The sequence below is a fragment of the Anser cygnoides genome, chromosome 16, assembly GCF_040182565.1.
Source record: "Anser cygnoides isolate HZ-2024a breed goose chromosome 16, Taihu_goose_T2T_genome, whole genome shotgun sequence".
Classification (NCBI taxonomy): Eukaryota; Metazoa; Chordata; class Aves; order Anseriformes; family Anatidae; genus Anser; species Anser cygnoides.
This window is the reverse complement of record NC_089888.1, coordinates 14,039,084-14,056,090: the sequence shown is the minus strand read 5'-3', so window position 1 is coordinate 14,056,090 and position 17,007 is coordinate 14,039,084. Positions and strand designations below refer to the sequence as shown.

Below are 17,007 nucleotides of genomic sequence, written 5' to 3'. Positions count from 1 at the left end.
CTCTCATTTTAAAGGACATTTATTCCAAAAAGTCTTCCATGTGTTACATGCAGGATGTTTTCTCACTTCAACTGCCGCAACAGACTTCCATCAAACATGAAACACACAGGAAGCTGAAAACCATGGACTTTCTTGAAACAAACAAATAAAACCAACCATCAGCAGATTGCGTCTGGTTCTTTTTGGGGGCCATCTCCGCGGATTTGTTGGCTGGCACATGGCTTCTGGCTCCCTGTGAGCGAGGTGCTAGAGCCAGAGCTCCCCTGGTCGGGAGAAAAAGGGGGAGCTCCTGCCTCGGCCAGCTGCCTAAGCAGCCTGGGGCATCGCCAGGCAAACAGCACTGCTCGCAGCAAAGGCAGGGCGATGATGTATATACTTTAAATCCCAGCTAGGCAAACAGCAGTAGGTGTTTCTCAAATTTGATCTGCCGGATGACAAACACCCTTTGCGCTTTTTTTCCCCCAGCAAAACTGAGCTTGCCCATGTTGCAGCTGTATTTCATTCTCTGGTCAGCGTGGCAGACATGTTTTGACATCACTCGGTGAACCTGAGCCATATTTTAAGCAGACAGCTATGGAATGTAGGGTGCATCTGGCACTGTAAAACCCCACGTGGAAATCTCTCTCCCCTTATAGGAATGGCAGAAAATGTTCTTCACAACTCTTGTCACCAATAATCCTACAATTTATAAAGTTCAAACTCACTACTCCAGACACATCCTTGGATTTTTTGCAATTAAACAAACAAACAAACAAAAAATGACACTAGACATTAAGCTGAACTGAACTTCTGGCAAGCTCCCTTGTCAGTTCTTCATTTTGGGATGGTCATCCCACATGCTGCAGTTTCTCTCCTTAAGGAAGTGCTCCCATATCCAGGGAAAGTAATAAAATGAGTTTCTTCAATGAATCATCAGTAGGTGACCTAACCTTTGCTCAGAAGGAGCAAACACCTGCCAGAAAGCTGGGGTTTTTCTGGCCAAAACAAAAGACACCGAGAAATGAATTTAATATCTGGACATTGGCATGGGGAGAGGCAGTGTTGTGGTGAACTTCTAAAGCAGCTGTATTGGAAACAAGAGGGGGAATTATCTGCGGCAGAAGTAAAAGTCTTACAAATAACTTTATGGTGGGAAGAATGGTGAAAAGGAAATAAACAAACAAAAAGATCCTGCTGAGACCTTATAGTGATTTATTTTTTTCCAAACACTGCCAGCCTGAGAGGACACATCCTTTTTTAATTGTTCTTTGTTTGATTTTGGCCGGTATGGTTCATGAAGCCTCAGAGCACAAGCAGAGGATACCAGCAGCCTGTGCTAGGCAAGGGCCTAGCAATGAGATTGAAATTTTCCCAAAATTTGGCTGGAGAGCGAAGCCACGACTGCTCCTCATGGCCAGGGAAGGGGAGAACATGCTTACAGCAGAGCTGTGTGCAGCAGGGCACTTTCCTGAGCCCTCCCAGCCAGGGTACAGGATCTGTAAATGTTGCTTGCATCTGCAGGGGAACTTGCTCAAACTCAAGTCTTCCTGCTTAGTTCAGGTTTTGCAGAAAAATAAAATGCCCCAAATGCAGAAACCCTTTGCAAGCAGGGCAGAACAACAGCTGGAGACTTTCCTTCCCTTTCACTCTTAAGTAGAGCTTTATTGCGTCCAAGTTCAGACTTGGACACAGGTTTTTTCCCTACTGAATTCAAAGGCAAAGCGCACAGCTGGCCTAGGCTCCAGCCTTCTGTATACAACATCGACCTGCCTTGAAGGAAGATCGTATCTCTGCTGATGACGCTGAATAGCTGGAGCCAAGGAAAAACGCATCCCTTGTGGTGCAGCTGGCCAGAAGCTGCTCAGTGAGACACAGTTCCACACCGAGCAGAGCCGAGAGGCAGAGTGCTTGGATGTCTTTGCACGGGGACTTAGGGGATGGAGCACCTGGGGCAACATGGCACGGAGCAATGTCTCATCATTATACCTGAAGAGAGAATGACCCCCCAGCCAGGGGGTCCAGGACAAAGGCTGAGCGCACATACGAGTATCATCTGCAAAGAGCTGCTTTCAGAATTGCCTTCCTGAGAAAGGACAAAACCTTGGAGCACAACTAGCAGCCCCAACCTATTCCCCTCCATTCACATATTTAAAGATCATACTGTAATACCACAGCTCTTCCTTAGAAGATTTTCAGCCAATAAGGCAGACACAGAAAATCCAAGTGACACAGCCATGGCTACACAAGAAATGGAAGGCAGAGCAAGAAAAATGATTCCCCCCCCCCCCCCCCCCCCCCCCCCCATTCCACTGGTTGCTCAAACTTCTGAAGGAAGGTGCTTGCAGAAACCAACAGGAGTTTCAGTGGTTTAAGGTCATGCCCAGTCACAGCAAAACCCTGGGGCGAAATGTGTTTCTCCTCCTCTCCCTTCCCTCCAGCAAACCCATTTTCCAACACTTTCCGTGGGGAAGGTCAATCCTTGTCTGGAGTCCCTTGAACACAGAGAAGCTTCTGGGAGCACACTGAGTAAATGGGTTATTTTGAAAGGACAAGTTAGCTCTATAATTTGCCTTCACAATGTGTTCTGCACTCTAATTACAAATGCAAACACAGTAATTGAGAACAGCATCATAAAACTCTAAAGGAAGCCATAAGTGATATAATACATGGACATGTTTACCATTTGGTGCAGCAGGATGCCTCTGTGATGTTTTCCCCATGTTTAAACAGGGTGGAGATTTGCTTTTCTTTCATAAAGTTAATTTCATGACAGCAATTCTTCCCTCAGCCTGCCCGCTCCCAAGCCTGGGTCAATTAAAATACAGCTTTCGGAAAACATTTCCTCTTTTTTCTCAACTGGGAAAAACCTCTTTTTCTTTCGGATGATAAGAAAAGGTTAATTAAAAATAAAGGGGAGAAAAAGGGGGAGATCCCAGCATGTTCTCCCCCTGCCGTGCCCCAGCCCCACCTGCAGCAGCTGGTCTCTGGGCAGCCCTGGGGCTGCTGCTCCCCCGTCTACGCTTTGCTGGGAGGGACGTGCCCCCCTCCGGGGGTCCTCAGGAGAGGGGTTCCCCAGCCAGCTTTCTTCCAGCTGCTGGGACAGTGCAGGAAAGCAGTGCCCATTTAATGAACTCTGCCTTGTGCTAGGGAAAGGAGAGAGTTCAAAGCTCCAGTTATTCCCAGTAGAGCAAGAGTGAGTAGTTTAGGTCTATGAATGGCAAGTGAAGCCAGGCAAGCTGCTCACAGGCAAGCTGAGAGTTTTCTGCACGGATGGAGAGCAGGAGGGTCTGTAGACCCTGCACATGGTGCAGTCCCACATTCCTGTCTTCATTGGCTTTGTCCCTTTTCCCTCTTGCTACCTGCTCCTGTCCATCCTTCCTTGTCATCTCGCAGATCACCCTCCCCAAGTCAAACCAAGCAAAGACTTCAAAAATCCAGGCACAGGCCTTGAAAGCCCTCCCGGACACAACGCAGCAAATGGAAGAAAAATGGAAAAATGAAAGTGATACCTGCCCTGTCCCCGTGGGAGCCTGGGCAGAAGGGAGGAGCAGGCAGGAGGGATGCTGAGCACTGCAGGGGGACCGGAGGCACCGAGCCACTGCCAGAGGAGGCGGATAGCGGGGTGGACAAATCAGCAGGGAGGGGATTAGGGCTCGGGTGTGCAGCAACGTGGTCCTACAAGCTCACCTAAGCTTAACAGCTGCTAACTAACACGCCAAAGCGTGTGATTCGAGCCAGAACAGCTCAACCTCCCTTTTGAGATCGATGAAGACGCGCGCCCCATCTGCGGCTTGCACTGGCTCGCACGTGTGCGCACCCCGTCTCCTCGGATTTGCTGAAAGCTGCTACGACCTGATTTCCAGAGGTGCTGAGAGCCTGCAACTCATCGTGACAGGCTATACATCAAATCCATCACCTCTTGGGAAACTTGATTACCCTGGTGGAAACCCTCATTTCAAGCGTTTAACTGGTTCCTACTGGTTTCAGCCAGCCAGCTCAGTTTGGGAATGGATCACTCGGTTTGGGCTGTGCTAATCCTTCAGGAGAAATAAATCCAAGTGTATGAAAACTGTTTTAGGAATCTACTGAAGTGTCTAGTAAGGTATCAATTAAAAGAAAAAAAAATAGCTATTTTAAAAACACTGAACCAATAAAAATAACTCACACTTGGCTGGTTAGAACTGTTCATCAGGTGACTTGCTGCTGAACAGATGTCTCCAGCTGGGAATTCTTGGATGAAATTCTCTATCTTCTCCTTTTTTATAAACCAGCTATTAAAGAAGTACATTAGAGGTTTGAAACGTGTTAATTCGAGTGAGAAAAACAAAACAAAATAGAAACCGCACATACATCATCAAGAGAGAGATTGCCGAGTTGTAGTCACAGCTTTAAAGGGGTGAAGCTCCTTATCTGGATGTTTGAAGGATGAAAACACAGTTATTAAAAAACCTGCAAATACAGAGTTAAGGTTGAACATAAACAGAACACTCACACGGAAAGCATGGGCAGTCTTAGAGAAGCTGTCCAGGAGGCTAGAAATGGGTTTTTCACAATGCTCAGAAAATGTACAAAGCGGTAGTTAATTGTGTACATGTAGGTTAGTTCACTTGAGATTATTTGAGGGTTATCTTTTTTTTCTAAATTTTCAGCTGTGTTGTGTATTAATGTATATTTTAATAACTATATTAATAACTGCATTACTGTTTAGCCAAAGACTGGCTAGAAGAGGGATAACTGAGGGTATACGCTGTTTGCTGCAGGATTCTCTTCCTTGCTGCCTTGCAGAGCATATGCTGGAAATGTTGGTATGTATTTTGCATCCCCTAACACGTGAGGAACTGATCCCACCAGAGAAAAACAAGCAGAAATGATCTCCTTTCATACAGAAAATCCAATGTGCCATGTAGGATTGCCATTAAAATAGACACAGGAATGAAGCAACCTTCCCTAACCCCCTTTCCTTTTCAGAACCGCCTGCACCAACCTCACCCTGCCTTTCTTCTTGCTGCACTTCTCTGTGAGCCCTCTTTACAGCCAGGGAGATGTGCTCACAATTTATGGGATCTCAGAACGACCTGTACTGCAACCGGACAACTTGACTGGAGAGCATTTTGCTCGGCAAACAGGGGGGTGAGGATTTGTAGTACCACTGTGCTGCTGGCTCTCCCGCACAAATTAATATAACCGTTCTGCAGAGGAGTTCTAAAAGCAAAGAAATAGTTAGCAAGGAACTGCAGCCTGCCCCAGGGACAAAAATCAGCTTCACGAGTCCTCCCCGTGCAGATCTGCTCCCCCTGGATCCTCCACAGGACCCTCGGAGCAGCCAATAACAGGGACACCTCCAGCTTTTCCAGGGCCTGGAGAAACAGCGAGATTTAAGCCAGGAGGTGTTCACACAGAGCAGCAATGACACAGACACACATGCTAAAACACAAGGTTTCTTTTTCCTGGAGAGAAAATGGCAAGTCGCACTAGGAGCCAAAATCTTGTTGGGGCAAACGGAGAAAAATTTACATTTTGAGCCTGATTTTGAAAGCAGCCGATCTGGGGCTATTCAAGGCTGTGGGTCTGTTTATGTGTAAAAGAAACGCAGATTGGGAGCCGTTTTCTTTCCCCTGTCTAGGTAACAGCTAACAAAGTGCTCCTCAGCCTAGCAAGAAGAGCAAATGAAAGTGTTTCCCCCAAATTGTCCCTTTTCTTTGCCTCCCTTCCTTTTCCTCATATTTAGGACTGTTTGGGGAGGAAGACAGACGCTTGCATAAATCACTTTCTTTCTAGTTCTGCTCATCTTTCTCTCTCAGCAATGCACAAAAGGACTTTAATTTCACTGAATAACAGCTTTCTAAGTAAATATGTCCTCGCTTTTCTTCTGCACCTGGATCTACGTGGAGGGGCTAGCGTAGGAAGATTGCTGCATTTCCTTAGGTGAATAAAGAGCTTCATTCCCAAAGGGCACAATAAACCTGATCCTTCCTCCTCTGATCAACAAGAGCACGGAAGCTGCAAACCTGACCAGTACATCAAAAAGGAGCTTGAAAAATACTTTGAGCAAAAAATGCTAACGGTGCATCCTTCTCCTGTAACTGCACTGATATTAAATCAGGAAACAGTACAGAACAACCACAAAACATATATACAGGGGCTGTCAAAACAGAAACAAAACAAAATCCCTAATGGGGACTAAAGGTGCAAAGAGCAGAAAGAAGAGTATACAGTATAGGCTTTATGATTATATTTAAATCCTTATGCGGCAAATGCCAGAGAGGGAATTCCAAAAATTTTCTATATATAAGCATTTTTTTTTTTTTATCCAGGACTTTGTGCAATGAAAAGGAATTACAAATCAGTCTGAATGAAAGGGCAGGAGTCCCAGCGGGTGTCAGAGTGTGCCTGTGGGCTCCTGGGCTGTAAGGGACAGTCCCCCCATGCTGCAAGGGCCAAGGAACACGCAGCTGAGCTGCGAGCAGCCTTGCTGCTGCCGCTGAATCTGAAACAACACTGGTTTTCCTGAAAGCTATGCTGCCTTGGTCCTGGATTTCCCCAAGCACAACTGAGGCCAGATCTTCTTTTCCTCCCTCCTGACCATCTCTGTTCATCAGGAGAGTGTCCTGCAGAACCGCTAGGGAAAAGAGGTGACAGTGGCCAGAAAGGTGGGCTGAGCTTTTCTCAAAGATCTCCTGGCTGCCCATGACTCTGTGACCTTGGGCATAGGTCTGGATCACTTTCGTTTCTCCCTGGCATCTCCCTTTCCTACGTCCCTTGCAAGGAAGCTGAAAACCCTCTGTAATCACTTTTTCTGCCCAGAAATCTGTGTAGCTCCTCTGTATTCACAAGAGAAGCATATAAGCAGGAGAGAAAATTCCCTAAGCAAGATGTGGTCCGAGTTCTGAAGTGTTTGAGAAACCTTTGAATGCTGCTTGCAGGACACGGCTGCAGTAATTATAGTCCTCCAGCCTCTGCTGGCTCCTTCAGACCTGAAAGGCAACTTGTGATCCCTCAGAAAGGTTTTGGTGCTGCTTATTAGCTAAATGCTCCTAACGGGGCTCAGATCATGAATCCAGCATGCAAGGGTTCAAATGGGAAGGAGGACTTAGCCAGGCACAGGAGGAAAAGCGACCCTAGCAAGGTCTGAACAGGGCGTTTTGTGTATCTGTATCAGTCTTTTCTGCCAGAAACAGTTTTTACCATGGTGGCAAGGGGAATAATAACAAAACTATGTGTTAGAGGGGGCAGTGATGAGACCGAACTGTTTGAAAATGATGAGAAAGAGAAAAATTCCCGTTAAAAAATTAAAAATAAATAGGATCGGCTCATTCGTGGCACGATGGGGCTCAGGCTGGAACAAAAAGGAGGAGGGTTCTGCTCTCTGCTGACCTCCCTGCCAAAACCGCCCCCACGGCCGTTGAGGAGAAGGAAGAAACGGCTCGGGGGCACCCCCCCCCCCCCCCCCCCCCCGCAGCCAGACCCCGAGCAAACTGCAGAGGGTGCCAGCGAGGGGCTGCACTGAGCAAGAGCTCAGAAAGGAGGGAAGCAAGGCACCCCTGCACCCCCTGCAGCCCCCCAAAGACCCCGGGGTTCCCCGCTCCCGGTGTCCTGCATCCCCTCTAGCCCCCCCTCCCCAGCCCTCCGGGGCACCCCCACCCCGAGCAGCTGGGGGGTTGGGGGGCTCTAGGGAAGGTCTGGGGGGGGGGGGCAGAGCGATGCCACCCCCCACCCTCACTGCGGGAGTTGCCCCCCAGCCCCGTCCCAGCCCCTCCAGCGATGCTCGGCCGGGGGCAGCCGGCGCCGGCGGCGGCTGCGGGGCGAGGGGAGCCCGGGGCCGGGTGCGGAGCTGCGGAGGAGGGGGGGGAGACACGGGCCCGCTGGGGGCTTCGGGTCCGCACCCGCTCCCCGCCGAGACCCTCGAGGGTTTAAGCAGCCGTGCTGCCCTCAAATCAACGCCCCACAAAGCGCCGTCCCGCATCGCGGCTCCCGCCCGGCTGCACTCATGCTGCGGGACCCCCCCCGGCAAGGGGCAAAACCCAAATTCTCCTCCCGGACACGGCGATCCCTCCCCAAACCCCCCTCCCGGCGGGGGTTTAATGCTGGGCACTGCGAAGCCTCGGGGAAAAAAAGCACCCCCACGAAACGTACCCTTCTGGAGTGCTGCTCCGCGTCCTGCCCACAGGTCCACCTGTGAAAACCCAAAGCCAAAGTTAGCAGTGGGATTTGCCCCGCTCCTAACTGGTTCAGCCTAAAATCTGAAGAGGTCCCAGTTAACCCAGGACGGCACAATGGCTTATTTTATACTGCAAAGCTACTGTGCAGACTTTGTCCAAAGAATGTTGCACGCTTTACTTTGACAATCCCAGCAGAAAAGAGAGGGGGAGAGGAAACAAAGCCTTATGATTGCCATTAGTAATTTAATCCTAAATTCGTGGGCCATTCCCATCAGCCCGAACGAGCAAACATCAACACTTTTCTTTCTCATGCACATGTATCTGCGATAGATGATTAACCAGGTCCCTCGCTGCTTACACAGGGGGAAAAAATATCATGACAAACAGCACGGTGTCTGCCCGCAGTTTGCGAAATTAAAAATCAAGAGGGGAGAGGTAAGAATTAGAAAAGTGATGCCCCTGTTCTCCATCAGTGCCGGCTGCCAGCCGTGGGTGATTTCGGTTTCTGTGTTTGTTTGTTAACAAAACTACCACTTCAGACAACATATCCCACTAATGTTATGGGGCGAAAAAGCTAATTCTGGGAAAAACGTAGCGGTCAGCTACCAAAACTGCGGAGCGTTTCTCACAGAACCAGAAGCGTGGAAAATACATAAAGAAGAGTCTTAGCATTTTTTATCAGTTACCTAGATCTGCTATTTCTAGGAATTGGGGATTAGGATGCCACCGTAATACTATTCCGCATTTAAACGTAAAATCCACAATTTACGCAGAAGCCCTACTAAAGCACGCCCGCGTAGGCATCTATATGCACCAGTTTTCAGGGCGAGCTTTCAAATTTCAGTGTCTCAAGGACCTCCGCTGCCCTGCCCTGGGCGGACATGCCGGATGGAGCTGATCTGAAATGCCACTGCCGTTTGGTTTGAACTCTTCCTGATTTTGACCGGGAGTTCGCGAAAGGGAGGAGAGGAAGAGAACGGAGAGCGGGAAGAAGTCATTCCGTGTCCGAAACTAACCTTCAAAAACGGATCTTGAAAAACAGAGAGGAGGAAAAAAAATTAAAGCCGCTCGGGTGGCAGGGAGTAGGGAGTTTTGGGTGTCGGGAGTAGGTCGCGATTAACCAAAAAATCGCGACCACCTGGGGCAGGTGGTGCCTGCCCCCCGCCACCAGCGGCGGGGCGCTGCCTCCGCGGGTGCGGAGCGGGGAGCGGAGGGACAGAGGGACGGAGGGACGGAGGGACGGAGGGATGGAGGGATGGAGGGATGGAGGGACGGGACTCTCCCCGCTGCAAGCCGCTCGCCCCGCGGAGCCCCCTCGGGTGCGGGCGGCCGCGTAGGGCCGGGGGTGCGCGGAGCCCCCCTTGCGCGCATCCCCGCGGCCGCCCGGCCCCGCGGCTCGGCGGCTTGGCCCCAAGGAAGGGAAATTCTGCCCGGGCTGCTCAGCCCAGGAATCCTCTTCTTCTGCTCCAGCAACATTATTTCTTCCCCAGTCCTTATTAAAAAATTAAAATAAAATAAAATGTATCGGGCGGAGGATGATCCCCCTAACATACAAATCCCAGGGAGAATAACCTTTGTTGGTTGAATTAAAAGCATTACAAGAAACAAAATCGGCCTTTAACCGGGGATTCCGGGCACAAAGCGGTTCGTTTTTTAGCCAGCCGTGTAACGCCGCAAGTTTTGCGGGATATATTTTCTGGAGGGGAGCGAGGGATGGAAGAGCAAATAAACGGACCCAGAAAGTGCCCCGAAATTTTATGACGATGATGATGGACACGCAGAACCGGTCTGCAATTCACAGCTTAAAAGATTAAGAAGAGACAGAGTGTGTACGGACAAGGAGATAATCAGATCAATGCTTCCTCCGCCTTTCAGTAGCTCCACCTTGTGAATATACCTCAGTAATTATGACAGAAAAAAAAAGTATTATCCATCTAATGGCACATTTTTTCAGGGCTGCCTCCGAGCTTCCCGAGCGCTCGCCAGGGTCCCCTTCCCCTCTGCTGGGCGACATCCCTGCCCACGGTACCGTTTAATGTGCAGGTAAAAATAAAGCTCTCGCCATGCACTTTCCAGGACCTCATAAATAATAACTGCTGCGGGCCTCCGAGGGACGCTGCCGGCTCTCCCCCAGCCTCCGGGGAGGCAGCGGTTGCGGGACGGGGACCACGCAGCTCCTGTCCCGCTCCGCTCTGTCCCCACGCCCGGCCCCGGCCTCTCCCCGGCGGGGCACCGCGCAGCTCTCCGCCTCTCCGTGCCGCTCGTTACCGGCCCAAACCCGGCGATTTCCCCGATTTGGCACCGCTGGGAACCCGGGGGCGCGGTGCCCGTGCGGAGCCCGCAGCTCCCACGCGTTACAGGCGGGGAGTGCACGGAGGGGGGAGGAGGGGGTTCACGCGTGTCCGCGCACACGCAGGGAGCAGGAGACGGCAAAGGGCGGGCTGCTGCTCCCCGGGGGGCAGCCCCTTCTCGGCCGGGGTCGGGGGGGCTCGATCAGCCCCAGAAAAATCACGCGTGGGCATTGCCGGCGGGTGCGGAGCTCACCGACGTGCACCGATCCCAGGCGGTGCCGTACCGGGGAGTTAAATGCCCTCCAAAGCTCGGGGGGAAAATGCAGACCAGGCGGCCTTTCCTCGCATTGCCGCACAAAACTGAGCCCCGGAGCGCCTGCAATAATAACACGAAGGGGCATTTTATCCAGTTCCCCCCCTCCTCCCCCCGGTTTCCACGTCCCCCCTCCAGCCCGCTGCCGGTGTCCCACCCGCAACTTTTCGGGGAAGGGAGCACTTTGCGTGGCTTTGCCTCCGCGGTTCCCTACGGGGCTGTGGGGCAGCGGGACAAATGGGGCCGGGCTGCGGGCATCGCCCCCGTACGGCCTCGGGTCCGGCAGGGAGGGACCGCCGGGGGGCTCCGCCTGGGGACTTTCGCAGTGTTTTCTCTGTCCCAGCACCAGAAAGGCAGTTCCTTGCCAATTAATTTCTAAACAGAAAAAGGATCTTAAACTTTTTGTTTGTTTGTTTTTGGGGGGAGATAAATAAATTAGAGTGGGGGGATTTGGGAGGCTGAGGAGCCGCAGGTCCGGAGCGGCCGGGCAGGGTGGGCGCAGCCCCGCTCCGCTCCTTGCCCGCCCGGCCCCCTTTTTTTTCCCGGGTGTTTTTTTCCCCGTGAAATGTGGCTGTTATTCTCCAAAAGGACACTTGGGGTCGCACTTTCTGTCTGTTTGAGCGTAAAAACAGTGTAAAAAGAAGCCTTAATCTCCCTTAATCGTTACAAAATGTTCAGAAAAAAAAAATCCTGTTACCGGACCAAAAAAAAAAAAAAAAAAAAGAAACCAAAAAACCTTACAAGTCGAGTACTCCTTTGCATGCAGTCACTTACTCGGGGAAGAGCGGAGGAAAGCAAAGACGGTCCCCTCAGAACTGAAATGTAATTCTATTTTCTCCCTTCTCTCCCCAGTATTTGCGATTGTCTGTGTCAATGCCTTTGCTTTACTTCAGGGCGAGATTTGCTTCCCGTAACCGGGAGGGTTTCCCCGGCTGTCGGAGCAGAGCTGTCAGCCCCGCCGAGCCCCGCTCCCCGCGCATCTCCCCGGGCACCTCCCGCGGCCCCTGCGCTCGCTGCCGGCCGGAGCCGGGGCGCGTTCGGGGCATTTTGGGGCATTTCCCCGCGATGCCCTCGCACCGGGGACGCTTCCAGAAAGTTGGAAGCGGCGCCGCGGGTGCGGGGGCCGGGGGCAAGCCGACCTCTCGCAATCCGCTCCGGGCCGGCAGCGGGCACGAAGGGACTTTGTTATATTTAGAACAAAGGGACGGGCAGGATGGCCCCGAGCCCTCCTCCTTTGCGGATTGCCGAGGCCGAAAACGAACGGAGGGGGGCGAGGGGGGGACGGGAATAAATAAGAATAAATAAATAAAAGAGGCGGTGGCGCGGGAGGGGGGAGCGCCGGGAGGAACGGGGCTGGGAGCGGCGGCCGCTCAGCTGGCGCTGCGGAGCTGTCACGGCGCCGCCCGCCCCCGCCGCCCCCGCCGCTGCCGCCCAGCCCGGCCCGGCCCGGCCCGGCTCGGCCCGGCCCCGCCGCCGCTCTGCCATTGGCGAGGCCGCCGCCGGCCCCGGCCCCCGCCGCGCTGTCGGCGGGCACGGCCGTATAAGAAGCCAAGGGGGGCTGCGCTGCGAAGCACAGCTGCACAACGAGCGCTGGAGGCGGCAGCTACCAGCGGAGCCCTGTTTTTTTTTTCCTCGTCCCCCCTTTTCTCTTTTTTTTTTTTTTTTCCCTTTCTCCTCCTTCCTTCCCCTCCCTCTTCCCTCCTCCCCTTCCCCTGCTCCGCCGAAAACTCCCGTGCAAAGCCCGAAGCGCGCTCGGGCTGGAAAGTTGCGGCAGGCTGCGGAGCTCCGCGGCCGCGGGGGAGAGGAGAGGCTCCGGACTTACAAACCGCGGACGGGGGCACGGGTTAGACGCCGCGCACCGGCCTTCTTCCAGCGCCGACCCGGAGGCAGCATCTTTGTTTTGCTTTGCTTTTGCCCTCCCGCTGCTGCCGCTGCTCCTTTCGGCGTGCAGCCCGGCGGCTGAGTGCTAGGAGCTGCCGCAGCCCGCCGTGCGCTGCGAGCCCGCACCGAAAGGCAGGAGGCGGCCGGGCGTCCTCGGGCTTTGTTGCTCCGAAACGAGAAGCCCCAAGAAGCCGGGAGAAGGAGGCGGCCGAGGGGGGGAGCGGCGGAAAGGAAAGCGAGGAAGCCGAGGCCAAGTTTCTTTGGAGTAAGGGAGAGCGGCCAGCCCTCTGCCAGGCTGCACGCTGGAGTGAGGTCTCCAGCCCCCTCCGCCCGGAGAGGTGCCCCCAAGACAGCGATGGCCGGAGAGCTCAGCATCGGAGCCGAGCTGCCCACCAGCCCCCTGGCCATGGAGTATGTCAACGACTTCGACCTGATGAAGTTCGACGTGAAGAAGGAGCCCCTGGGCAGGAACGACCGCTCGGGCAGGCACTGCACCCGCCTGCAGCCCGCCGGCTCCGTCTCGTCCACCCCCATCAGCACCCCCTGCAGCTCCGTGCCCTCCTCGCCCAGCTTCAGCCCTACCGAGCAGAAGACCCACTTGGAGGACCTGTACTGGATGGCTAACAGCTACCAGCAGATGAACCCCGAGGCGCTGAACCTCACCCCGGAGGATGCCGTTGAAGCCCTCATTGGGTCCCACCAGGTGTCCCAGCAGCTGCAAGGCTTCGAGAGCTTCCGGGCCCACCACCATCATCATCATCACCATCACCAACACCACCACCAGTACCCCACGGTCACTCACGAAGACCTGGCCGGCAGCGGGCACCCTCACCACCACCATCACCACCACCACCAGGCCTCTCCCACCCCTTCCACCTCCTCCAACTCTTCCCAGCAGCTCCAGAACTCGCACCAGCAGCATCCCCCCTCCAGCAGCGTGGAGGACCGGTTCTCAGATGACCAGCTGGTCTCCATGTCTGTGAGGGAGCTCAACAGGCACCTCCGAGGCTTCACCAAAGACGAGGTGATCCGCCTCAAGCAGAAGAGGAGGACCTTGAAGAACAGGGGCTATGCCCAGTCCTGCAGGTACAAACGTGTCCAGCAGAAACACCACCTGGAGAACGAAAAGACCCAGCTCATTCAGCAGGTGGAACAGCTCAAGCAAGAAGTGACCCGGCTTGCCAGAGAGAGAGACGCCTACAAGCTCAAGTGTGAGAAACTTGCCAGCAATGGCTTCAGAGAGGCTGGCTCCACCAGTGACAACCCATCTTCCCCTGAGTTCTTCATGTGAGTGCTTAACAAAAATAATTAAAAAAAAAAAAAAGCAAAACAAAAAAAAACCCACCCCACACCTGAATCCTGACCCCCATCACCTTCCCCCCCCTGCTCCCATCCTCCTCTGACATCTTCATCCATCTGTCTGCTTGACTAGAGAGAAAGAAGGAGAGAAAAATAGAGACTTGATTTTTTTGCAGCATCCAGACTTCTAGATTAGCTGTGGGAAAAGTAGGCTGGGGGTGGGGACGGGAGAGGTAAAGTGCAACTTTTTGACTTTCGTTTGTGAGTTAGAGAGAGGGACCGAGGCAGAGGCAAAGGAGGAAAGGACAAGTGAAGCGTTTTACAGATCGCTTGCTTGCAGAACGAGATGGACTTTAAGAGAATAATAATAAAAAAGGACAATGAACAAGCCATCTATAACATACTGTCTGCTTGGAAAGAGAGAGGACATATACAGCACCATCTCATGCACAATTTACCTGCTTGGAAAAAGAGAATAAATAAAAAGGACAATATATGCAAACTCTTCATATATTGCCTGCTTTGAGAAATAAGTTACAGGACTCAGATGGGACATTCAATCTAAGAAAGGAAAGAAAGAAAAACTCATCAGTTTTATTGCCTGCTTGATTATATAGAAAAATACGAAAATCTGCATTAAAAATATTAATCCTGCATGCTGGACATGTATGGTAATAATTTCTATTTTGTACCATTTTCTTGTTTAACTTTAGCATGTTGATCATCGATCATAGATTTCTGTTGTTGTTTTGTTTCATCGATAAGAAAAGCATCACAAGTTATCAAAACTTTTTACTGCTTGTGCAGTTTTGTTCGTTGGTTTTGCTCTCTTATTTTTCTTTTATGGTTGTTAGCTTGTAAATATCTGCTACTTCAAACCGCACAGGAAAAACAAAAACAACATTTCAGCAGGCTGGTTATACGGTTTGTTTGGTATTAAAGAGATAGTTAAAAAGAAGTTATGGGCATTTTGCATTCAAAAAAGAGAAAAAAAACCTTTGTATATCTGGTGCACTTTTAAGTTGTATTTTTTAGTTTTCATTTTGGTTTTTGTTTGTTGGGGCAGAAGAAGAAATGCCTGAATGGCGTTGACAAACCTAAACTTAACAGGGAAAAACTCTCTTCGGTCACTAGAGCTTACTGCATGCCTTAAAGTGGCAGCGAAGCTCTTTCCTTCAGGACAATTCCCAGCCTGTAGTGGTTAGACCTGGCCATGCAGCCTCCCTTCTGATTGTAAACTCAGGAAACGAGGGATGGACGAGACACCAGTTCCTCTTCAGAAAAAGCTGCCCCTGCATTTTCAGTAAATAGGGAAAAAGCCACCCTCCTGGTTACAAGGCAAGTCGCACGGCAGCGCGTGGTCCGTGTCCCCATGGAGTTAGGTTTCTCAATGGTAGCAGTAGATGAGTGGGCTGGAAAAGCATATAAAACTAAAACTTTTATTTGAGAAGACATACTGCAACTTTTAAGTGTATTCTTTTGCAATGATTTGTAATCTGCTTCTCTGCTTCCCTATGCAGCGAGTGAAAGTTTTAGCCAAAATTTATTTGCAGTTGTGTAGTAGTAGTAGTTGGGAGTCTTATGGGTGTTTTTATTACATTTTTTTTTTCCTCCTGCAGGTCAGTAAAAGGATTTACGTTGCACTGACAAAAATACCAAAATGAAAACTTATTTTTTAGTTTCCTTTTAGGATAGCTGGCACTGCTGGCCGGATGCATTTTAAGTTTGTATTAGTTTATAAATTAACAGTAATAACAAGATTGTAATGAACAGCATGGTGCTTGCAGTTTTAAATATTGTGGATATTAGTCATGCATCAGAAAACGATCTTTGGTTTTTACTGATTCAACTGTGTTGAAATCAAAACATTGCAGCAGCGGGAAAAAAAATTGTTTTTATTTCATGTAAAGTTCTGAAGGGATCAATTTCAAATCCTGCTTATGATATGAAAAATATTAAAAAACCTGGTCTATTGTAGTTTTATTCAGACTGGTTTCTGTTTTTGGTTATTAAAATTGTTTCCTATTTTGCTTATTAAAATCATTGAAATGGCATTTCTTGGAGAGACCTGCTTCTCTGACGTCTCGTGTTCCGGAAAAAAAAAAAAAAAGAGGAAGAAAGACTTTTGGACCTTAACCTATCCTCCGACTGCTGTCCAGCCAAGGCAGCCGCCCGGCGCTGGGCTTTAAATGGGGCTTTGCGCAGCTGCTGCGGCGGCTCGGGACCGCTGCTGCCTCCTGCCCGCAGGGTCCCGGCTCCTTCCCCTGCAGCCCCCCAGTACCCCCCCTTCATTCTCCCCGCCTTGCCCCAGCATCCCACCCGCGGAGCCCCGCGCCGGGCCCGGCCGCATCCCTGCCCGCTGCGGCCCCTCCGGCCTGAGCGGCTCCGGGGAGGGAGAGAAGGGAAAGTGCAAGCACTTGGGTGATTTTTTTTTTTCCTTTTTACATTAAAGAAAAAAAAAGGAGGAGAGGACTTGGCCAAGTCTGTCCCCTTTCCCTCTGCTCCTTTGGGATCTGGGCTTGCCATTCACTTTCCTCTTTCTTCCTCTCCATCTGCAAGTTTTATTTATTCTGGCTTTTTTTTTTTTTTAATTTTCTTTTTAAGCACGAGCAATGTGCAGTCTAGAAGACTCATTAGATGCATGTGGAGATGGGGACAGCTCTCTCCTCGGCACCCCCGGGGCTCTGCAGCACCCCGCAGCCCCAGCAGCTCCCAAGGCCGAAAGCTGCCCAGCTCCCCTAACCGCAGCCGGAGAGGGGTCAGAAATCGGCCCCGCTCCTCGTCCCCGTGCGGGGAAGGGAGCCCCTGAGCCGGGTGGCAGAGTGCCTGAGAGCTGCTGCTCTCATGGTGTCAAAACTGTGCTGAACTTTAAATCTCTCTTAAAAAATAATAAAACCCAAGGCACCCCACAACCCCCAAAAATATTATCTCCCTGCCCTGCTTCTCTTTCCAACAGCAGCGAGCTGCTTTTGCAGGCACGGTGTAAGCCACGTTTGGGGAACCAGCCTGTTAAGGACAGAGTGTGAGAAAAAAAAAAAAAAGCAAATACAGTAACTTAAAATCCCGATCCCCTCATCAATCCTAG

At 51.4% G+C, this 17,007-nt stretch overlaps 1 protein-coding gene and 1 long non-coding RNA gene across 2 annotated transcripts; one reads left to right on the top strand and one right to left on the bottom strand.

The window, feature by feature from the left end:
• Window positions 1–707: 707 nt before the first annotated feature.
• Window positions 708–9,562, bottom strand: LOC136786480 (uncharacterized). Its single transcript, XR_010825298.1, has 4 exons — window positions 8,113–9,562; window positions 4,330–4,389; window positions 4,145–4,250; window positions 708–1,965 (listed from the first exon to the last, which is right to left on the bottom strand). It is a non-coding gene; the product is annotated as an uncharacterized lncRNA (long non-coding RNA).
• A 2,760-nt stretch (window positions 9,563–12,322) lies between these two features.
• Window positions 12,323–15,976, top strand: MAFB (MAF bZIP transcription factor B). Its single transcript, XM_013192977.3, has one exon. It carries the CDS (start codon window positions 12,979–12,981, stop codon window positions 13,912–13,914), a length of 936 nt encoding a protein of 311 aa, XP_013048431.1. The 5' UTR covers window positions 12,323–12,978; the 3' UTR covers window positions 13,915–15,976.
• The last annotated feature ends 1,031 nt before the right edge of the window (window positions 15,977–17,007 follow it).

Coding starts and splice junctions, on each gene's coding strand:
- MAFB (XM_013192977.3), top strand. CDS start 12,979: ATGGCCGGAGAGCTCAGCATCGGAGCCGAGCTGCCCACCAGCCCCCTG.